The sequence below is a fragment of the Vanessa cardui genome, chromosome 3, assembly GCF_905220365.1.
Source record: "Vanessa cardui chromosome 3, ilVanCard2.1, whole genome shotgun sequence".
Taxonomy (NCBI): Eukaryota; Metazoa; Arthropoda; class Insecta; order Lepidoptera; family Nymphalidae; genus Vanessa; species Vanessa cardui.
In genome coordinates this window covers 12,512,694-12,533,552 of record NC_061125.1, presented here as the reverse complement: position 1 = coordinate 12,533,552, position 20,859 = coordinate 12,512,694, and the positions used below count along the sequence as shown (strand labels likewise).

At 32.8% G+C, this 20,859-nt stretch overlaps 1 protein-coding gene across 1 annotated transcript; it reads left to right on the top strand.

Annotated features, from left to right (window-relative positions):
* Positions 1 to 502: 502 nt before the first annotated feature.
* LOC124543532 lies at positions 503 to 20,287 on the top strand. The gene is made up of 20 exons (XM_047121758.1): positions 503 to 728; positions 5,294 to 5,448; positions 5,595 to 5,819; positions 5,899 to 6,107; positions 6,680 to 6,974; positions 7,719 to 7,951; positions 8,467 to 9,025; positions 9,531 to 9,721; positions 10,185 to 10,302; positions 10,388 to 10,571; positions 11,379 to 11,720; positions 12,186 to 12,447; positions 13,145 to 13,300; positions 14,625 to 14,910; positions 15,222 to 15,561; positions 15,958 to 16,274; positions 16,641 to 16,778; positions 17,564 to 17,769; positions 18,381 to 18,542; positions 18,799 to 20,287. The coding sequence occupies exons 2-20, from the start codon at positions 5,311 to 5,313 to the stop codon at positions 18,959 to 18,961; spliced, it is 4,524 nt and encodes a 1,507-aa protein (XP_046977714.1). The 5' UTR covers positions 503 to 728; positions 5,294 to 5,310; the 3' UTR covers positions 18,962 to 20,287.
* Positions 20,288 to 20,859: the final 572 nt, after the last annotated feature.

The window sequence follows — 20,859 nt, the reverse complement described above, 5'->3', positions numbered from 1 at the left end:
TTGATCAGTATCAAGACAAAAAAAATAGATGTGATTAATTGGTATCATAACAAAATTAAAATCTTCTGTTTATGAAACTACAATTTTACGTATTTTGCTAACAGAAAGAGCTTTCGTTAAGAGTATTGCAGAAAGACTATTCGTACAAAAACATGGTTTCATAATCATCCTTTTTTACCTGTATAAATTAATTTAGTGACGTTGTAAAAAGCTTAATCTAGTTTATAATGAAGAAGAACTTTGTATATTTATTCCAGAATTATTTCCTAGTTAATTAATCACTATAAATAATTTAATAAACACAAATTTAAATACCATAGTAATAATTATCTGTACAACCTTAAAAATATTGCTCGCTGAATTTATTGTTAATCTGTGCCAGTGTTGAGTCTGTGATTTCATCGACACTGTCAATTTATAAGTTTGATAACTTTAGACCAATCATAAATGACGTTTATCTATAACAACCAATCAAAAAACAGTGTTTCAACAAAATGCATTCCATCCTTGCACGAATGCATCGTCAGACAAAACAAACGGGACGAATGCAACGCGTAGTGCAGTGTTTGTTTGCTTTGTTACTTTGGTGCTAAAACTATTTTGTCTACAAAATAATGAAGAAAAGAGTCTTAGTTTTAGTATCATTAAGTTATATTCAAATCATTTAGTGATTATAAGGTGCTTAACTTTAGTCATATGATTTCAACATCAATCTTGGGCATAAAGGAGTAAGTTATCACATGCTTTTAAATATACTATAATGTTTTTATAAAAGTCGAAACCATGTATTTTTTTAAATTGTGAATGTATATTTATTTTACATATGTTGATAAGAAACTATAATTTAAAATTACTATACTTAGACACAAATGCATATTTCTGTTCTCATTCATATATTATTAATTTTAATTTATTTTGTAACAGAAAGCTGTATCAATAACTTGCAAACTTTAAACACAGTTTAAAATTAATATGATGCACATATATCTTTTAAAGGTAACATCTTATTAAATGTTAGAAATCATCTTTTTAATCAAAAAAGAAATACATGTTCTACAGATAAATTTAGTAACTATTAACAAAATACCAAATAGACATAAAGAAGGTTTTATATGCAAAGGATCATAATAGTAGTATTGATAAAGAAAAACATGTTAATCATATAAAAATATTGCCTTAAAATTACCCTTTTAATATATTTTACTTGAATCTCAACAGTAAGATTGAAAAACAATAAAAACTAAATATTCATGAGTTATCTGAATGACTCTTACTGTATTAAAAAATAATAAGCAATGAGTCACTTGGTTTTGCTCCGAAATGAACTCATTTAAGCCCAAAATTGTATTGATTGACTACCAACTTTATATTGTATTACCAATACCTGTTACCTGGTACAGATAAATAATATTTCTTCTAACTACTAAACTATTAAAAATTTTATAAATATCTAATATATATCTTTATAAGAATAAGTAACTATCAGAATAAACTTAATAATGTTAAGCCAAAAAGTAAACCATAGAAAACAATACACATATCTAACAAATAACATATCTATATAAATAGAAATTCCACTTCCGTTTGCAATTATAACTTATCAGTCGCTTATCATTTAACCATTAGTTCCTACCGTATGACACCGATCCAATATACTCCAAAGAATGACTAATTTAAAAATCGAGATAAGGTACCCTTGGCCTAGTGCACCACATACAAGGTGCTATTAAGGAAATGTAATTTACCTATTTACAAATATATCTTGAAAACATTACACATAATATTGATCAAAACATCCTTTTGTTTGAATACTTAGAAAAATAAATATCGAAACAATAATATCTATGGCTAATGATAATATTGTATTTGTTTCAAATTAAGACATACAGTAATTGAGTAATTAATGGTCTATTAAATAAACATAATATCATTATTGTTGATTATATTTCCTTGAAAAATATATTGCTTGCAATATTTTGCAATTCTTGTGTGTGCATTTAAGATTAAACTTGGGTGTAATGTGTATACTGCACACACCCTTTTATTCAAGTATATAATTCCTATTCAACCAGCTATATTAATATTATATAAATGCTGAATGTCTCTGTCTGTTACTGTTTCACAGAAAAACACAAATTATGATGACATTTGGCTTAAAGCAAATTTGAACCTCACTCAAGGACAAAAGCTCATTTTTTTATAAAACAAAATCCTACGAACCCAAATGCCATCATCAGGAACTAGTGTAAAATATGTATTAAAATAGTAGATAGTAAGTTTGTGAGGGGAATTTTCATAGTAAAAAAAAAGTCTTAAAGTGACTTTATTAGTTATTGCCTATTTTACACTTGTATTGCATACATAAATTATTTAGTTAACTATTTATATTATTTACATTACAGTTTCATTAGACAAAGACACACTAATTAATAAACACCCATTAAATTTAATAAAAACATAAAAATCTTACTATTACTTAAAAATAAGGTAGATCTCGTAGCATAAATATAAAGGAGATCATCTTGACGGTATTTTCACTTCTCTTTGTAAAAAATCATCAGACCATAACACTTGATCATAAATTCCCACACAGTTCAAAAAATATTGAGGTTAGTGTTATTTGAATCGTAAAGATAAATATATTGTAACGGATTTTTAGATCTATCTGTGATGTATTAATTTTGATTATCAATTAAAATATCCTGTCTATACTTATGTATTTCAAATAAGGAACAATAATAACTCTGAAGAGATCCATATGTTGATTAAGTTCTATTTATTCTATTTTTATTTAACTTTAATAGACAATTAAATGTATAATTACTTAATATGTATTTTTTAAAACATAAAGTTGAAATTACATTATTTCATATCTAACACTTAAAAATAATTGTTTTGATGATATTCTAAACTAGTGTAGTAATTTTAATAAGATTAAAAAAGTCTGTTTACGTATTGTTATCCTCTTCACTATAAATGTGACAGAGATAGCAATACAAAAAAGCATGCATGTTAACTAATATTAGTCCTGTCAAACTAATTAAGAGTTTGTGTACAAAATATTAACATTATTTTTCTTGTATTGTCTGAGTTTTTTTAATTAAATATAATTTGACTTTGATAAGAACTGTTTGTTGAAGTTATTTACATGGATACGTACAATCGTAGTTTCTTATTATCACAGTCAAATTATTCAATATCAACCTTGACAATCATAGTAAGGTCGATGACACAAATGTTCTCGTATTTCGGACTTTATGAATTTATCTCATTGTCGTGTAGGTGGCACTAATCGTCAAGGTTATATTGAGAATCATTTCGTATGAATACTCAGTTACTCACCTGTCCATCTATTCACTCGTTCTAAACGCCTCATTAATTTCGGTTGTGAAGTGATTTATTCTATGTCTAAAGTTTTCAAAAAACATTTGTTTTATTTTTAAATGATAAAATTTTAGAAACAAAATGGTAAGCACATCAGGACCAGATTCACTTATTAATAAAAAGTCATTCTTTAAAGTGGTTATACATTGATCTGTTGCGAAATAAATACAAACTTATTAAGTAATTACTGCTAAGTTAATTGACTTTTTTGCCAGTAAATTCGGTGTCGAGCTAATCTCATACGTTTATAATTATTTTTCCTTAGTTGATTGGTACTTATTTAAACTGAGTGTAAACCTATGATTTCATGTGTCAGTGATAACGTAAAAAAAATCCTTCACATATTTAGATATTTATACCGAAATTAGAGTTACATATTCAAAGAAATGTTATGATATGGGTATAGTTCTATCAAGTATTAATTAAAGAGAGCTTGTTATGGTTGCAGTTTAAAATTGACAAGTTTGCACGTACAAGGTATAATACTGATTACTATTTGACAGCGATCATAACATTATTGCATTTTATTTGTATTTATGATCTGGGCTTTTTTTTTTCTAGAATTAAACTAAAATTCTGATTAAATTGCGCCATAAAAAATCCTAAAGTGTAAATCAGATTGCATGATTGTGCTTTATTGTATGCGTAATGCGTGTTTAAGCGAGATATTTTAGCTTGAAGTCGTAAACAAGATAATCACAAATATAGTACCTAATGGGTTTCTCCTTATTTGATTCTTTTTTTATTTTGCCAATCGTCATAATTCAAGTAATATCATAAAATGATGTATAAATAGGTATTATTTTGTTAAAATCGTACACAATTGCACACGATGGACACAGGGCCGTATTTAGGGGAGGGGGCCACAGATTTCAGCAAGTTAACAAATACTGAGATATAGTCAAATTATAATAATGTTACTATTGAATATTTTAAAAGTTACCGATACAAATACGAAACAAATCATAGCTTACTGACTGAAAGAAAAAAAAAAACTAATTAATTCATAATAATATAATTATTAGGGTGTTCACGCTTCTGTTTGTATAGGGCCCTCACTTCTTTGTGGCCCCGGGGCCTCCAGACATTTAAATCCGACTCTGGATGGACAGTAAATTAAATGGATTGAATTAATTTTGTATTATGAACATCAAAATATTATTTATTGTAAATGATCACGTTGAGTTTTTTCGTTCGTATAAAAATTATAGTCAAAACGATATTTGTTTTTTTTTCTATAGTCACAAGGCTAAATTGCTATAAAGTTGGAGGAAACACCTACAGTGTGAATGTGTGCTGACTTTTGGGCATGTCATATTTTTTAAGTGGCAACTAAATAAGTACTTATATTTACGCGCCGGAGTTTTATATAGATGTAATTTATGAGTAAATAAATTATCTCAAACCAAAATATTTTTTAAATATTCATTCAATCGTTATAGACTCTTATACTTAACATCCAAATGGAATCAGAATTTTTTGGAAAAATCGCAGTCATACAAACATCCATATAGAAGACAAACGGGACAAATAAAGAAACTCCATTTTTGAAGTTGATTAAAAATTACGCATATAATTCTTGTGCTTATAACAGTCGTCTCGTTTTCTTTTATATACGGATATCAATTTATCGCATAAGTTCATCCAATCCAAGCCTAACATATCTCGTGTTAAACGTTTTTGAATCAGTATTGACTACCAAAAATAACGTTACAAACGGTACTTACAGGCTTCAGTCATGCTTCAGTTGATACTGTACAGTGATCCATTCCGAACGATCCTATTCTGATAGCGTTTATTTAAAATTAACGGGCTTTGTGAAAAAACAATCTCAATCCTGAAATTAAAGGATATTTAATATTTCTAAAACATCTAGAAAGCTAAAAGCAGTTCTGTCCCGTTGTTTCAGATGAATAATATACTACAATGGACATTAAGAACCAGAAGCTGTTGCAGCATCACCAGCATGCTATCGTTAAGGATTTAGATGTCATGTTCATTCTAGATGAACTGTTTACCAAGAATGCGATATCGAATGAAGACTACGATCACATTTCTAACTTGGTACTTACAACTTACTCAATTGATAATGAAATCGATAAAGATAAGCTTTATATTATACATTTATGTGAATCGATTATTGCTTATAAGACAATACATAGTAAATACTCTTTGTGTGTTTTGTAATGAAATATTTCAAATAATTACAGAGAGACCGTGAAGAGCGAACAAAGTATCTTCTTAAACTTCTTAAAAATGGAAATAACAACGCCTTCGAAGTTTTCGTTGATAGCTTAGCGAAGGATTACAATTGGTTGTGGAAGAAACTGGCGACAGGGAACAGTAAAGAGATGATCGAGGATAGCTTTGAAGATAGCCTCAGCAGAGGAGACGTACCTCGACTGCCAGATCACTTTGTTAGAAGACTGGCTCTAGTAAGATATTGCCACATATAAAAACTTCATTGAAAAATATTTTGTCTTAACTGATTTTGTATTTGTCCGCATATTTTAGGAAAACGATGTATATATGAAATTAAAGACGCTAACTCGCCACAAAATCCTCAGTCTCCACGGTATGTCCGGCTGCGGTAAGACCGCTTTAATAATCAGCGTGTTACGCAACAATTCGCAACTGATCACGTCCGATTTCAATGGTGTCGTGTACTGGCTTAATTTCAGCAACTGTAAAACTGAAGACGACATAATTGCTCAGCAGAACAAGTGAGTATTGTATTAGTTTACAATAATTATAGTTGTTAAAAGTTTTGTTTGTTTGTATATATGTATGTAACAGGTATGGCGATCTATACATGTGTTTTGATGATAACAGAATTTAGAATTTATTTGTCATATTTTTTGTCCCATTTTACTCCATATCTTTCCCAGATCATTGTTACGCATACATACATACATACATATCTTAATCAAGGCATTATTATTTTCTATCCCTGTGCATGCAACAAGGCGCGGTCTTCATTGGTAGTTTTTGCACAGATATGTCTTGAAAAACACCATATCATCTAAAATTGATACTTTGTATTTTCGTATTCCGTCTTGAAGAGTGAATGAGCCTCAGTAATTATAAACAGCAGATATAATTATATAAAAAACTACATATATTATTTGTGATAACAGTTTGTTCTACAAGTACAGACAGATAGATCATCTTGAAAACTATAATTGAAACCGGGAAGAGTTAACAAAATATCTTCTAAAACTTTTAGAAAGAAAAATCATAAAGAATGTATCATACCGCACTAAATAACGTTAAATATGACGTATTTCTCTTACAGACTATATCGGAAAGCTCTATCGATCACCTCCCACAATTCGTACATGAATTCGTCCATATCTATGTCCAGTATTGGTTCGAACTCAGATTCCCTGTCCAGCTACGATTGGACGTGGCAGGAATTGAAAGACAAGCTCAAGTCGTTATTCTCTGAACTGTCACTGAAGGATGCCTTGCTTGTCCTCGATGAGGTTAACGAGAAGAAATGTCTGGAAGCATTTGACATTGGTTGTAAAATTGTTGTCACAACGAGGGATACAGGGGTCGTCACAAATTTTCATCCTCAGATCATAAACGTAAGTGAGATCAATTTATTGTATAGTACGACACAACTCAGATGTAGCATCGGCAAAATTCGTAAAACCGATCACATCCGAATTAAGAACGCTATCCCAAATTGTCAATATTTATTTCTCATGCGAATATGATCTTTGCACAAACGTAATAACTTGTAATATCATATGACCTAATATATTCGTCAATTTGACACGTCGATTTACAAGGTACATGCTATCTCTGACGCGAGAATCTATAGCGACGAATAGCATCGAATGGCGCGATAGGGAGCTATTTCTATTGGTTGTGTAAATCGACAGTAATCGGTTTTATTTTCATTCCATTGCATTTTCCGATGCTACATCTAATTTGTGTCGTACTATACATGTCTCGCAAATTTAAAAAGCGAAGTTCAGGATTTTTTTGTATAATGCAATAATAGATTTGGCGGACTTGAGGACAGCAACATAGGCATGTTGCTCAACACTTCTATATTATGCTTGTGCTGATAGACTTGGTAACCTAAACAAACACCTAATTTATTCATACAAAAGATGTGTTCAAGTAATGGATTATACGATAGTTCATTTGGTTGGCTCTCTGCTCCTTGCTTTCTATGGTTTTCTGCTCCGAAAGTCGGAAAGAGTCGGATAAATACCCAAAACTTACCGGATTTCAAATTAAAAAATATTAGTCTAAATTTGAACACTGACAATACTATTACAAATAAATTTATCACAGTTATAGTACTTTTTAAATTTTAGGTAGAGAACTACTTTTCCGAAGAGGAATCGCTTGCACTTTTCGCTTCGTGTTTGGAAGTCGAAGTATCAAATTTGCCGAGACAAGCAAAGAAACTACACGAAATATGCAAAGGTAGTCCATTCCACATCGCCTTGCTAGGAGCAGAGTTGGCGGAAAATAAAGAGAGATTAGTGCATGATACCAGGCACTGGAACTACTATTTGAATAAGTTGGAGAAAAAAGAATTTATCTTGTAAGTATTCTATATATTTTGTTTATTAGTTTTTCTCATTTCATCATAATTGGCTACTATTTGGTCAGTGGTTTTGCTAAGAGTAATCTAATGTATATAACTATATTTTTATGAATTCTAAAGTAAGTTAATTACTTGTATTGTTCTATTTGTGATATAGTTAGAGGTCCATAGACAATGGTGCTGTAAGGAATATATACCACTCCTTACAGAACGCCACGCGCCACCAATCTTGTTATGTCTCTTGTGTCTTTAGTTACACTGTCTCACTCACCCTTCATCAGAACAAAAATATCAGTATTGTTGATTGAGTGTAGTACTCAGGTACTACTACTTAATAGTATATCTGATGAGTGGATAGTACCTACCCAGATATAGTTGCCACCAACATACATCTGAAATACTTAATTGATCAATGAAGTTTTTAGCCAGTTCTTCTCAGTAATATGTACATTTCGAACCAGCGCTAGATTTATGTTTCGTATATTGACACACTTCTAAAATGTCATTTTCAGCCATTTAAGACCAAATGTTAATCCAATGAAAACAATCGAAGTTTGCATTAATTCGCTCAAACCAAACATACTACCGTTATTCAAGATGCTCGCAATATTACCTGACAATGTTAAGTTGTCAGCAAAAGTGTTCAGCAAACTATGGAACAAGCCAGTCCTCGAAGTTAATAGTATTATAAAGCAACTTCGAAGCAAGTCTTTAATAATAGAATTCTACGATAAGGATCAAGTGGACTATTCATATGAAATACATGATTTGATTATGGGTTATTTACGGAGCAGTTCGAATGATGATGATGTCAAGAAATTACATGAGGATTTCTTAAAGAGTTACAATTATGACAGTATCAATAACGCTCCGGTGGAAATAGAAGATGATGGATACATAGCCTTCTATATTGGCTACCATTTGGCCAACACGAAAAACTTGAACAATAAGTGGACTCTTTTCAACAGATTGTATTTGGATTTAAAATTTTTGGGCAATAAAGCGAGGCTCACTGGGCCCGCTGATGTCATATTGGATCTCCAGAAATATGAAAGTCATATCGCTCACGATGTAAGTAATGAGCTTAATATTAACAAGAGTAATCCTTTACTTAATCTTGGTCTGTCTGTTTGAGATTGATAAATTGTGAGACTTTGTCAGAGCACTATAAAATTTGGCATATTATATTATTTTGTGAGGCCTTATTTCTTTTAACTTTAACTTCATTTGAATTCGCCTCTAAATGTCGCTGCAGTACACATACTGCATTGTTGAACCCATAGCCATTATGTTGATGACGAATTGATAAGAGCTTTGGTGATGCGAATGGTTTCCCAACCCTCACTGGTAGTTCAACTACTAGTACTGAAATGGTATTGACTAATGCATGTATTGACACCATGCTTATATAGGATAAATCTTTATAAGCGATAAAGCTAAGTTAACTGTATGTCTGTTGCTGTTTCACAAAAAATTATGAAATCCTTTTTTATAACACTTGACGACTAAACCCTAAAACACAAGCGAAGCTGCGAGCTACGACTAGTAATATTTATTATTTTCTGTTTACCTCTAGGAACTCGACAAATCATTACTATTCAGTATTAAAGAATACCTAAGTACATACGGAATAGATCTATATAGGTATCCTTGTACGGACATCATACAAAATATCTTACAAAACGAATCCAAGGGAATTCTATACACCAGAGCTTGGCAGATTGCTCAAGAGAGATGTGCTAATAACGAGTTATATTTTGAATTTATGTAAGTGCTATTGTTATTTTAAATTTGGAACGAAAATCAATATATTTTTTTATGGAATTGACATCACTAAGAACATAATTATCAAACATTGTTAATTTTTGAGTTACAACCCTTTGAATTTTTACATGATAGTTATTTGACTTTTGAAACTTTACAATAATTGTATTAGTAACAATATTAAGATTAAACCTTTTTAAAGATCTAAGAAACTGGTTATGGGATACTCCCTTGCTAAATTAACCTCACAGAATTAGATTTCTGAATTGAAAAATAAAATTGTTGGTCCTGATTTAGAGAAAGTATAATTAAATTATCTAAAAAATATATGTTTTTATTAATTAATAAATTTCTATAGTAATTTGTAATCCTATTATTTGAAAATTAAATTGTTTATATTTAATTACTTTAAAATGCTTTTACTGGTGTTAATATTTTTATTTTATAAAATTGTTTTTAATTTAAGGCACGAACAAAATGTAGAAGAAATAAAACATTCCACGATTGATGTCAAGGAAACGATAACTGCTGTATGTTTTCTTGGTGACTATGTGCTTGTTGGTACTGTCACGGGTTCTATAAAGGTAATTTTCTTTTTTTATGTGCCGCCTTTAATAAATACCTAATAAGGTTTTATATTGATTATTAATTTTTTTTTTCTTTTTGCAGTTCTTTCATATCGGAACAAATAAATTGAAAAAGGAATTACAAAGTTCAGGTTCACCCGTTAAGTGGGTTGGAGCTTGTCCCATAAATCCTCTATTTATAGCATCATTGGCTTATGACGGGGTTATTAAATTGTGGTACATTGATGATGTGGAACATGATGGGGCAGGAGGCATTATTGAAGAAGGTATATTACTACTTACCACCCAAAATTAAGAAAATCATTTTTGATAAAAATTAATGAAAAAGAAGTGTCTGTCATAATAGCTTAGTTATAGGAGATAATCCAAAGTGCCATTAAAACTTAATTTCATCAAAATCGATCGAGTCTTATAATATTATAACAAATTCATATACATTACTGTTAACTACAATTTTAGTCTAAACATTAAAACTTAAGCGAGATTTTTAAAGGATGTTTTCCCAAATTAAATTCTGCTCCGGCGAGTTTTCAAGTTCAAATAGAAATATGATATTGAAAAGATAGAATTAGCAGATTTAATTGGCCCTGCTGTGGTAGTTTATATCTGGGCCGTGTAATTTGGAGTAAGAGCCCGGCGCTATGCTATTCTCTATACGATTCTATAACAGTGTTTCTTTTACTTTAATTGAATTTTTAATAATCCTCTTGATGATTTAGATTTATTAAATCTTTAATTATTTTTTATAAAAAGTATTATTCGTAAATATGAGTATATCTAGGCGATAACATATCTGACTAAATATGTCACATAATAAATGCATTTTTTATAAATTTTTTGGTGAATTGGCAAATAGATCACTTGCAGGTAATTGGTCATTATAGAGTCTTTAATTCATTTATACCTTTATTTTTCAACAATGAGGTTTGTTAACGTTTTTCTTTGTTTAAACCACCAAATTTTTTAATCTCTTCACTCACTCACAATTTTTTAATCTCTACATTCACGACTAACTCGAAGAAAGATAAAATAAAAATGTTCTACTAGTAATATTTATTTTTAATACCATTTAGAATCTGAAGAATCACTAAACAATAACTACCCAAGCAATGAAACTATAGCACCGAAACTTGGACCATTTATAAACTGTCGCTGGGCAAATAATGAAGAAACTTTGATCACGCACACATCAAAAATGATCGTACTGTTCAATACAAGTGGCAAAGTTCTGTACCTTTTGGACAATTTGTATAGGGATAGGGACATATTATGTTGTGTTCCCTGCAATTGTGATAAATATGTGATAGTTGCCACGACTAACAGTACTCATATGCTGGAAATTATCGATGTGAAGACCAAAGAAAAGCAGATCTACGAAGAGACTGATACGGTATTGGACATCTTAACTGTACCTGGTAAGTTTTGATATGAACTTTGATCATTATTTATATTAGAATATATGCTTATATCATTTTGTTTATGAACATAATTTATTATAATGGAGTTATTAATTACTACCTTCCCGACCCGCCTTCGTACGAATGCAATGCTGATACTAAATATATTAGAGATTGTCTAAATTATTAGTCTTTCTTAACTATATTGTCCATGTAGTATTTAACCTTTCTCTCGAATTACTCTATCTATTAAAAAAATTGCATCAAAATCTGTTGTGTAATTTTAAAGGTCCAAGCACACATAGACAACAGTAAGCGACTTTGTTTTATACAATGTAATGATGATATTTGAAGCTCGATCCATTTACTTACTGCAATTTCGTGAAAACATGTAATTAATTGCTTCAATAGCGCTTAGAGGTTTCTTTTTTGGATCAGATTTTTTTACATACATAACTATCGAATATGTTAATTCAATTTCAGGTACAAAGAGAATCTTAACATTAAAAAAGAAAGAAGTTACCGAATATGAATTCAAAGTGTTCCGAAGATTCAATCAGAACTGCAACAACTGCGTCTGCAAGACCGTCGTGACCAGCGACGTGGTCAAGGACGGCATTACGTTCGTATCGATGGCGGTCAACAAGACCGGGACGCTCCTCTTCGTGTCCACGGACGACAGTCGCGTCATCTGCGTCAACCTCAAGACTAATACCTATCTCTTCGACCTGGAAAACCGAAGAGGGTGAGGATTATAAAGAAACTAATTTAGTTATACCGCTGTCATTGATGATACTCAAGCGACCCAATCAAATTCACTTGGTGGTAGGGCTCTATGCAAGCCCGTCTGAGTTGACCCACTTATCTGATATTCTACCGCCAAACAACAGTACTTGGTATTGTTGTATTATGGTGTAAAGGGTGAGTGAGCCATATGAGGACAGCTTGGTTCCCAAGCTTGGTGGTTGTGGTGGTTAATGTTTCCTAGTGCGCCATTGTCTATGGACGGTGGTGACCACTTACCATCAGGTGGCATATGCTCGCCCGCCAGCATATGACATAAAAGACCCTTTTATTGACGATAATCAAGCGACCCAATCAATTCGAATCAAACTATGCTTTATTCAAGGGGCCGTTAATTTAAATCACTTTTAAATCGTCATTTAACAACCATATTAAGTGAAGCTATTACCAATTCGGAAAGTAGATTCTAAAGAGAAGAACCGGCAAAAAACTCAGTATTTACTCTTATCAACATTTAAAAATAAAGTCATGTTAGCTAATAATAATTATATAGGTATGTAATATATTCTGCCTGTAGGTCAAGGAATATTAATTCCACGCTCTTTATCGTCTGTATAATTTTTACCTGTGTATATTTAAATTTATGAAACGGCAAATTTAAAAATCGAACAGCAATAGAATAATCAAGTGTTGCGCAGGAACGTGGCGTCGATGTCGACGAGCGAGGTGGCGTGGGACGAGCTCGAGCCCGGCACCGACGTGCTGCTCACGGGCACCGCCGACCACGAGAACTGCGCCAAGGTCTGGTACCTCGACGCCGCCTACGTCGCGCACTACTCCCGCGACGGCGCCGGGTGAGTCGCACACACGCGCACACACACACACACAAGCACACACGCACGCACACACGCACACACGCACGCACTCACGCACACACACACACGCACACACACACACGCACACACACACGCTCACACGCACGCACACACACACGCACACAAGCACGCACACAAGCACACACACACACACACACACACACACGCACACACACTGCTGACCCAAGGGTACACGCCCAAAATACATAATCCTCTAAAGACAACTGATGTAACAATACCAGCCTGTAAATTTCCCACTACTGGAGTCGCACGCACACGCACACGCACACACACACACTGCTGGCCCGAGGGAACGCGCCCAATATACATTATCCTCTAAAGACTTCTGATGTAACAATACCAGCCTGTAAATTTCCCACTACTGGAGTCGCACGCAAACGCACACGCACACACACACACTGCTGGCCCAAGGGAACACGCCCAATATACATTATCCTCTAAAGACTACTGATGTAACAGTAACAGCCTGTAAATTTCCCACTACTGGAGTCGCACGCACACGCACACACACACACACACACTGCTGGCCCGAGGGAACGCGCCCAATATACATTATCCTCTAAAGACTTCTGATGTAACAATATCAGCCTGTAAATTTCCCACTACTGGAGTCGCACGCACACGCATACACACGCACACACACTGCTGGCCCGAGGAAACACGCCCAATATACATTATCCTCTAAAGACTACTGATGTGACAGTAACAGCCTGTAAATTTCTCACTGCTGGGCTAATGCCTCCTCTCCAATTAAGGAGAGTTTTTGGAACATATTTCATCATGCTGTTCCAATGCGGGTTAATGGAATGAATATGAATATGAGATAACATGTATGTGACATTACTCTGATCCCAATGTAAGTAACTAAAGCACTTGTGTTATGGAAAGCAGAAGTAACGACGGTGCCACAAACACTCAGACCCAAGACAACATAGAAAAGTAATGGTAATCTACATCGACTCGGCCAGGAATCGAACCCGGGACCTCCGAGTGGCGTACCCATGAAAACCGGTGTACACACCACTCGACCATGGAGGCCGTCAAATGCACATGTAGTTTCTTTCTTTGAAAACTTTCGATGAAAATTAGGTTTCCTGACGAGATGAATTATAGACACAAATTAAGCACATATATATATATAGTGGTTCTTGCCTGGGTTTGAACCCGAAATCATCGTTTAAGAATCATACGCTCTAACCACTGGGCCATCCCAGCTCTTTATTCAGCTACTGATGTTTTCAAATTATAACACATTATGAGTGCATTATTTTTCTCATTGCAGCAAAGTTCGCCTGACGACTAAATTCGACGCGAGTTTTATCAACACCCTCTCTCCCAATACTCCGAGCGCGTCGACGTCAAGTAGTGCGCCGCAGAGCAGTAACAACACGCCCAAGCGACACCAGTCCTTCGTCAGCCATAAGGAAGCCAAGCGGGTGGTCAAATCCACCATGAGCCTGGATCGCCACTCGCTAAAACCTCTGAACTTAAAGGGATTGTGTAATGGAAACAGTGATGGAGCGTTCCAGCCCTTGTTGGCTGTTGTCGATGATAAAAACAATATACAGGTAAACGAAGATTAACTTAATTACTCATATAGCTATACAAAGTAATGTACCTGATTATACTTATTTTTCGTAATTAATTTGTAAGTTAATAACTGTAAGCTAATGCATGATGCAAGTGTTCGAAAATCAAATTTAAAATGCTTGTTTGTTTTATTTTTTTATCAGCTATTCACTCTAGTATTGAATAATATGCTTTATGAATTTAACTTAAGAAACGGCAAAGTTAAAAATTTCTGTGGAATTTTAGTATAGAAACCATAAAGTACTAATCAATATCTTAGATCTGATTAATCATACTTATATATTTTCAGATAATGCGCGGTAGAAAACTCATAACAGAAATACCGTCAAATTCAGACGACCATATCACGAAGATAAAGATATCACCCTGTAACCAATATATCATATACGGTTTTACTTCCGGTATCGTGAGGAAATTCACATTACGGTCGAAAGAGAATAAAGACATAATGGATGTGAACAGTGCAGTTCAATACATGAACTTCGTAAATCACAATCTGATGATGGTCGCCGGGAAGAACCGCTGCCTCATGGCGTATCGGCTGACTGAAGACGGGGACTGGAAACCTAAGATGTTGCAGCGAGGAAACACTAACCTTGGATCTCAAGAAATCTTAAACGATATAAATGGTATGTATAATACATCTATCGCATATTATATTTCGATTAAATTTTTAGGTTTTTATCCGATAGAGTATATGTAGAGTACTCATTATAGCTATACAAAGAGTGCCTGGTTGGTCTCGTGGCTTATTATGAGGCCACAATGGGTCTGAACCCCAGGCAAAGCGGCTAAAAAGTTATTGTGTTCTTCCATCGAAAAATTATCTATAACAGCCCGGAATTATTACGTTTAGGAATAATGTACACTGAGAACTTTTAATACAAAATATAATTAGAAATTACAATACAATTCGAAACCACATGAAATGTTTTTTTTTTGTTTCACAATTACATTATGAAACTTATATATGCAAACATTGTAATATTTTATAAATTAAAATTTAAATTAAAAAAACATGATAGGTTTTAAGAAGAAATCGAATCCATCTGACAAGATATCAAGTTCAGAAAGCGACACAAGCATCAGCTCCAGAGACCGTCTCTTCCGAAACTGTGATCTCAAAGGACGTCTCTGTAAGGGAAGCAGCCTGGTCGACTGCTACTGGGTACAAGATGTCGGGCTTATCACGATAGAATCTAATGCCACTATAAAACTATGGGACAAAGATTTAAATTTGGCGAGCGTTCTGAATGGACGGCAAAGCGATGTCTGCATATACTGTTCGGCATTTCAGAAGAATGTGCTAGTTTTATGCGATGACTATAATCTATCTTTTCAGGTGAGTTTTTTTTACTCTATGGCAAATGTAAAGATGAACCATAAATATATCCAGACAATATAAATCTGACAATATATCCATTGATTATAATGGACATATATAAATATGAATTTGAGTATGTGTTAAATTTAAAAATAAGAGTTCATTACGCCTATTCTCGTCAGAATCTATGAACGGAACCGTTCATGTTCAGAATTATTTTTCTGAAATCAAAATTATTTTGTTTTTTAACTAGGTATTACCTAGAGCCATTGATAACACTTTAAAACTGACTCTGCAAATCAAGTCACCCTGATATACTAAATATTGTTAAACTTGGTATTTCATTCTATATTTCAAACTCAAAACTAAAACATTTTTTTACAGATATTTGAACTAAGAAGGGGAGAACAGATTCAGCTGGAGACAGTTCAAGAATATAAACTTAATAACAGGATATACTCCTGCACTCTTACAGAGGACGGCAATATGCTCGCGATGGGACTTGATTCCGGTGATGTTGTGGTAAACTATTTGATTTTTTTTTTGATAAATAATACTCTCATACCTACAATGGATTTTGTCCAACCCAAAAAGATATCTTATCTATCCTAAAGAAAATTAAACTCAGACAGACAGCAGACTTTATAAGCACCTTATACGCTCACATAATTTTTTTACATAACAACATACAACAACACAGCCTGTAAATTCCCACTGCTGTGCTAAAGGCCTCCTCTCCCTTTGAGGAGAAGGTTTGGAACATATTCCATCACGCTGTTCCAATGCGGGTTGGTGGAATACACATGTGGCAGAATTTCTATGAAATTTGTCATATGCAGGTTTCCTCACGATGTTTTCCTTCACCGCTGAGCACGAGATGAATTATAAAGACAAATTAAGCACATGAATCAGCGGTGCCTGCCTGGGTTTGAACTCGCAATCATCGGTTAAGATTCACGCGTTCTAACCACTGGGCCATCTCTACTCTACAAGAACATACAATATTACTTTAATAGTGAATTAATTTCTTAATATATACGGTTCAAAATGTTGGTGCCGTTCCATACTCTTACAAAAATGTCTTAAATTTTCGCGATTATTACACATTTAAATAAAACTAATTATAACGGATGAATCGCGTATATTAATTATTTTTAAACATCCCGACGTTTCTACCCGTGACCACGAACACTGCAAAGTGCTCGAAACGTCGGGATGTTTAAAAATAATTAATATACGCGATTCATCCGTTATAATTAGTTTTATTTAAATCTTAAAAAAATTGTCATGTTCGGTGTCGGTGTCAGATATGGAGCGTGCAGAACAAGCGGCAAGTGAAGCTGTTAAAGCAGCACAAGAGCAAGGTGCAGTGGTGCGGCTTCTCGCCGGTGCCCGAGCGCGGCGCGCGCGCGCCCGACGACGTCACGCCGCTCGTGCTCGTCACGCTCGCCGCCGAGGTCGTCTGGTGGAACGTCACGCACGTCATACGCATGCGCAGCAAGGCCTTCCTCAGGTCAGCGCACGCGCTCATACGATTATATACACGTTTCTACTATATATAGTTCGTGTTATAAGAAAAATATGGCTGTAATAATTTTAAGGGGGGGGGGGGGGCAGCCGCCGAGGTCGTCTGGTGGAACGTCACGCACGTCATACGCATGCGCAGCAGGGCCTTCCTGAGGTCAGCGCACGCGCTCATACGATTATTTACACGTTTCTACTATATATAGTTCGTGTTATAAGAAAAATATGGCAGTAATAATGTTAAGGGGGGGGGGGGGGTCAGGATATTTTTTTTATTTTATTTATCTATGAATTAGATAAAACTGAATTCGTTCAATATAAACTTATATTTGATATATTAATTTCTTTCCTATTTTAGTACATTTGAAAGAGATTTATGTATGTATTTTGTGTTGTTAATAAAAGAAAATATTTATATACACTTTATAGCTAACAAAATAATTGACATATCCGTGAAGGCTATTACTGTGTAATGACAAACATAATATACAGAGTGCAGTGTGCACTCTGTGTATGTATTATGTTTGTTCTCCGCCTATGTTAGAAATACACTATATTCTAAATGTTAAATTTATATTTATGTTATACTTGCCTTTACAGGACTGGTCTAAATGTGATAACACCACTCGCGAGTCCACTAGATGTCAGGAACGAAATCCAAACAGTCGACAATTCCAGCACTAGCGCAAGTAATAATTTCTTCTTCGGAGGTAATCTGTTAAACCCACAGCATTGTTGGAAAGTTAACTGGAAAAAGAAAACGTAAGCACTAAACTTTAATAATATTTTTAAAACTATTTAAAATATACTTATTTCTGAAGGATCTTATTTTGAAGTAATTTTTTGAATGAGGAAATTATTGTAATTTTTTTTTTTTTTAAATTAAGATTATCTTTGGGAATATTGTTGAAAAATTTATTTTTGTAATAATTTATTTGAATATGTTAGGTATAAATTTGCCTTAATATAACTTACAATTGTATTACAGTAATTTAATTTTACAATTTCTATTATATAGGTGTAAAGAGAATTCGAAACGTAAAGAAATACTGGCATGTATTAAACTATCTGGAATGAATGCGAAACAAATATGCCTCGATGAGAATTTCTCCTGTTTCGTGACCGTCGACAACCCCGGACATATACACATAATGAAAATGATGAGTGCATGTTCAACGTAGCACAGTGAAATTATTTTCTTCGGCTCAAATTATACGTAATGTTGTTATTGATTAAACAATACAGTTAAAGGTTCTTGAATACTGTGCGATGACAAGTACATAAAATTAATTTAATTTGTTATTTATTATGGAATTTGTGTGAATTTAAACGACTTTTAAAAGCTCGGAAAGTCGATTGTTGTACTCTGCATTTAAAAAAATATCAAGTATGCATAGTTTAAATGAACAAACATTCGTTTTAATAATATTAGTTTAATTTTTATATAATATTTTACAATACCGAGATTATGAATGATAAAACATGTGAAATGCTCTCTGCCTTCGTGATACATGGTTAACTAGTGACCACAATCAGTATAGAACAATTATAGTCTAATATAAACTGCCATTTTACAAATAAACTAAGATTCTTTTGTATCTCTTTTTAAGTCAATTTTAACAACGAAATATCAAATCATAATTTATAACATTTATATTTTTAATTATACATTTTCATCAGTGAAATAGTATTAAAATGTTTTAAAAAAATTTATGCAAATAATTTTGTACTATAATTGCAATTCCCACCAGTCTGCTTTTATAAAATAAGTTTATAATGTTGTTAAGGATAAACTAAGGAACTATTTGATCTTCAGTGGCATTAGATATAAATAAAATCCTATTTTTCTAAGAAATTATCATAAAGATAAGGTAAAGTGGAGGAGACATAGCCAGTTCAATAAAATAATAGGCAATTTATTCAAAATTTTGTTTGTGATAAGGTATAATAACAAAGTTTATTTGAAAACTTTTTGATTCAAAAATGTATGCATACGATTTATTTGTGCCATTTTGGTAAATGATTGTAAATAGTAAACGAATAAAGATATGAAAACTGTTTATGTATCTTATAAATAATGTAATTATAAATGGTGCTATAAATGTCGTATTTCAGTGAGTTTGAAGTTTTGAAAAATATTGGTAATGTTTTGTTAAAAAAATTATTATTAATTTTAGGAAATGTCAATGCTCAAATGTTGCATTTGCTAATTGTTCCTAGCTTACTTACCATCTGTTTATTATTTTTTATTTAATAACGACGAACAAGAAAACCGTAATAAGCTCATAATAGAATTTTTATCTTGATGTAATGTGACAAATTATCTAATTGTGATCTTTATTAAACATTTACAATTTCTCAAAACAAATAATTAAGAGCAATATAATAAAAACTTAATTATAAGGAATAACAATATGTATGGTGTATCATTATTTAAAATGCAAAAATAATAGTTATATTTTTTGATGTTTTAGACATTACATATTTTGTGAACAATTCTTTACATTCTTAAATAAATGCATTTTTCTTAAAATGGTTTTAACTTACTCTCGGAAAATCCTAACTTCAATGTACATTAAAGTGTAATTTGAAGATAATTGTTATTTTTTCAGGAGTGAGTAATAATATTTAATATTTAAAACTATACCTTGAAGAAATTTGTTAATGAACACAACATCCTGATAATTTTTAGAGTCCGACCGAAAATGGTTTTCCGGCCGAAACCGAAACCGAATATTCGGCCATGGCTTCAGTTTCGGCCGAAACCAAAACCGAAACTCAGGTAGTCAAATATAAAAATTCCTTCAAATGTTGAAATTTGATGCATTTTATCCATTATTCTGTATTCATTGGGATAGGAAATAGAAACATAGTATATTATGTTTATTGTACTCAATCATTTATCTATACATATAATAAAATTGGAGTGTGTTTTTGTAATATTAAATTAGCCCTTTTTTACTCAATGTATCTATACAAGATACATAAACCAAAATAACAATTTTTGTTATGTCTGTCTGTTTGTTCCGGCTAATCTCTGGAACGGCTGTACCGATTTTGACGAAACTTTTACTGGCAG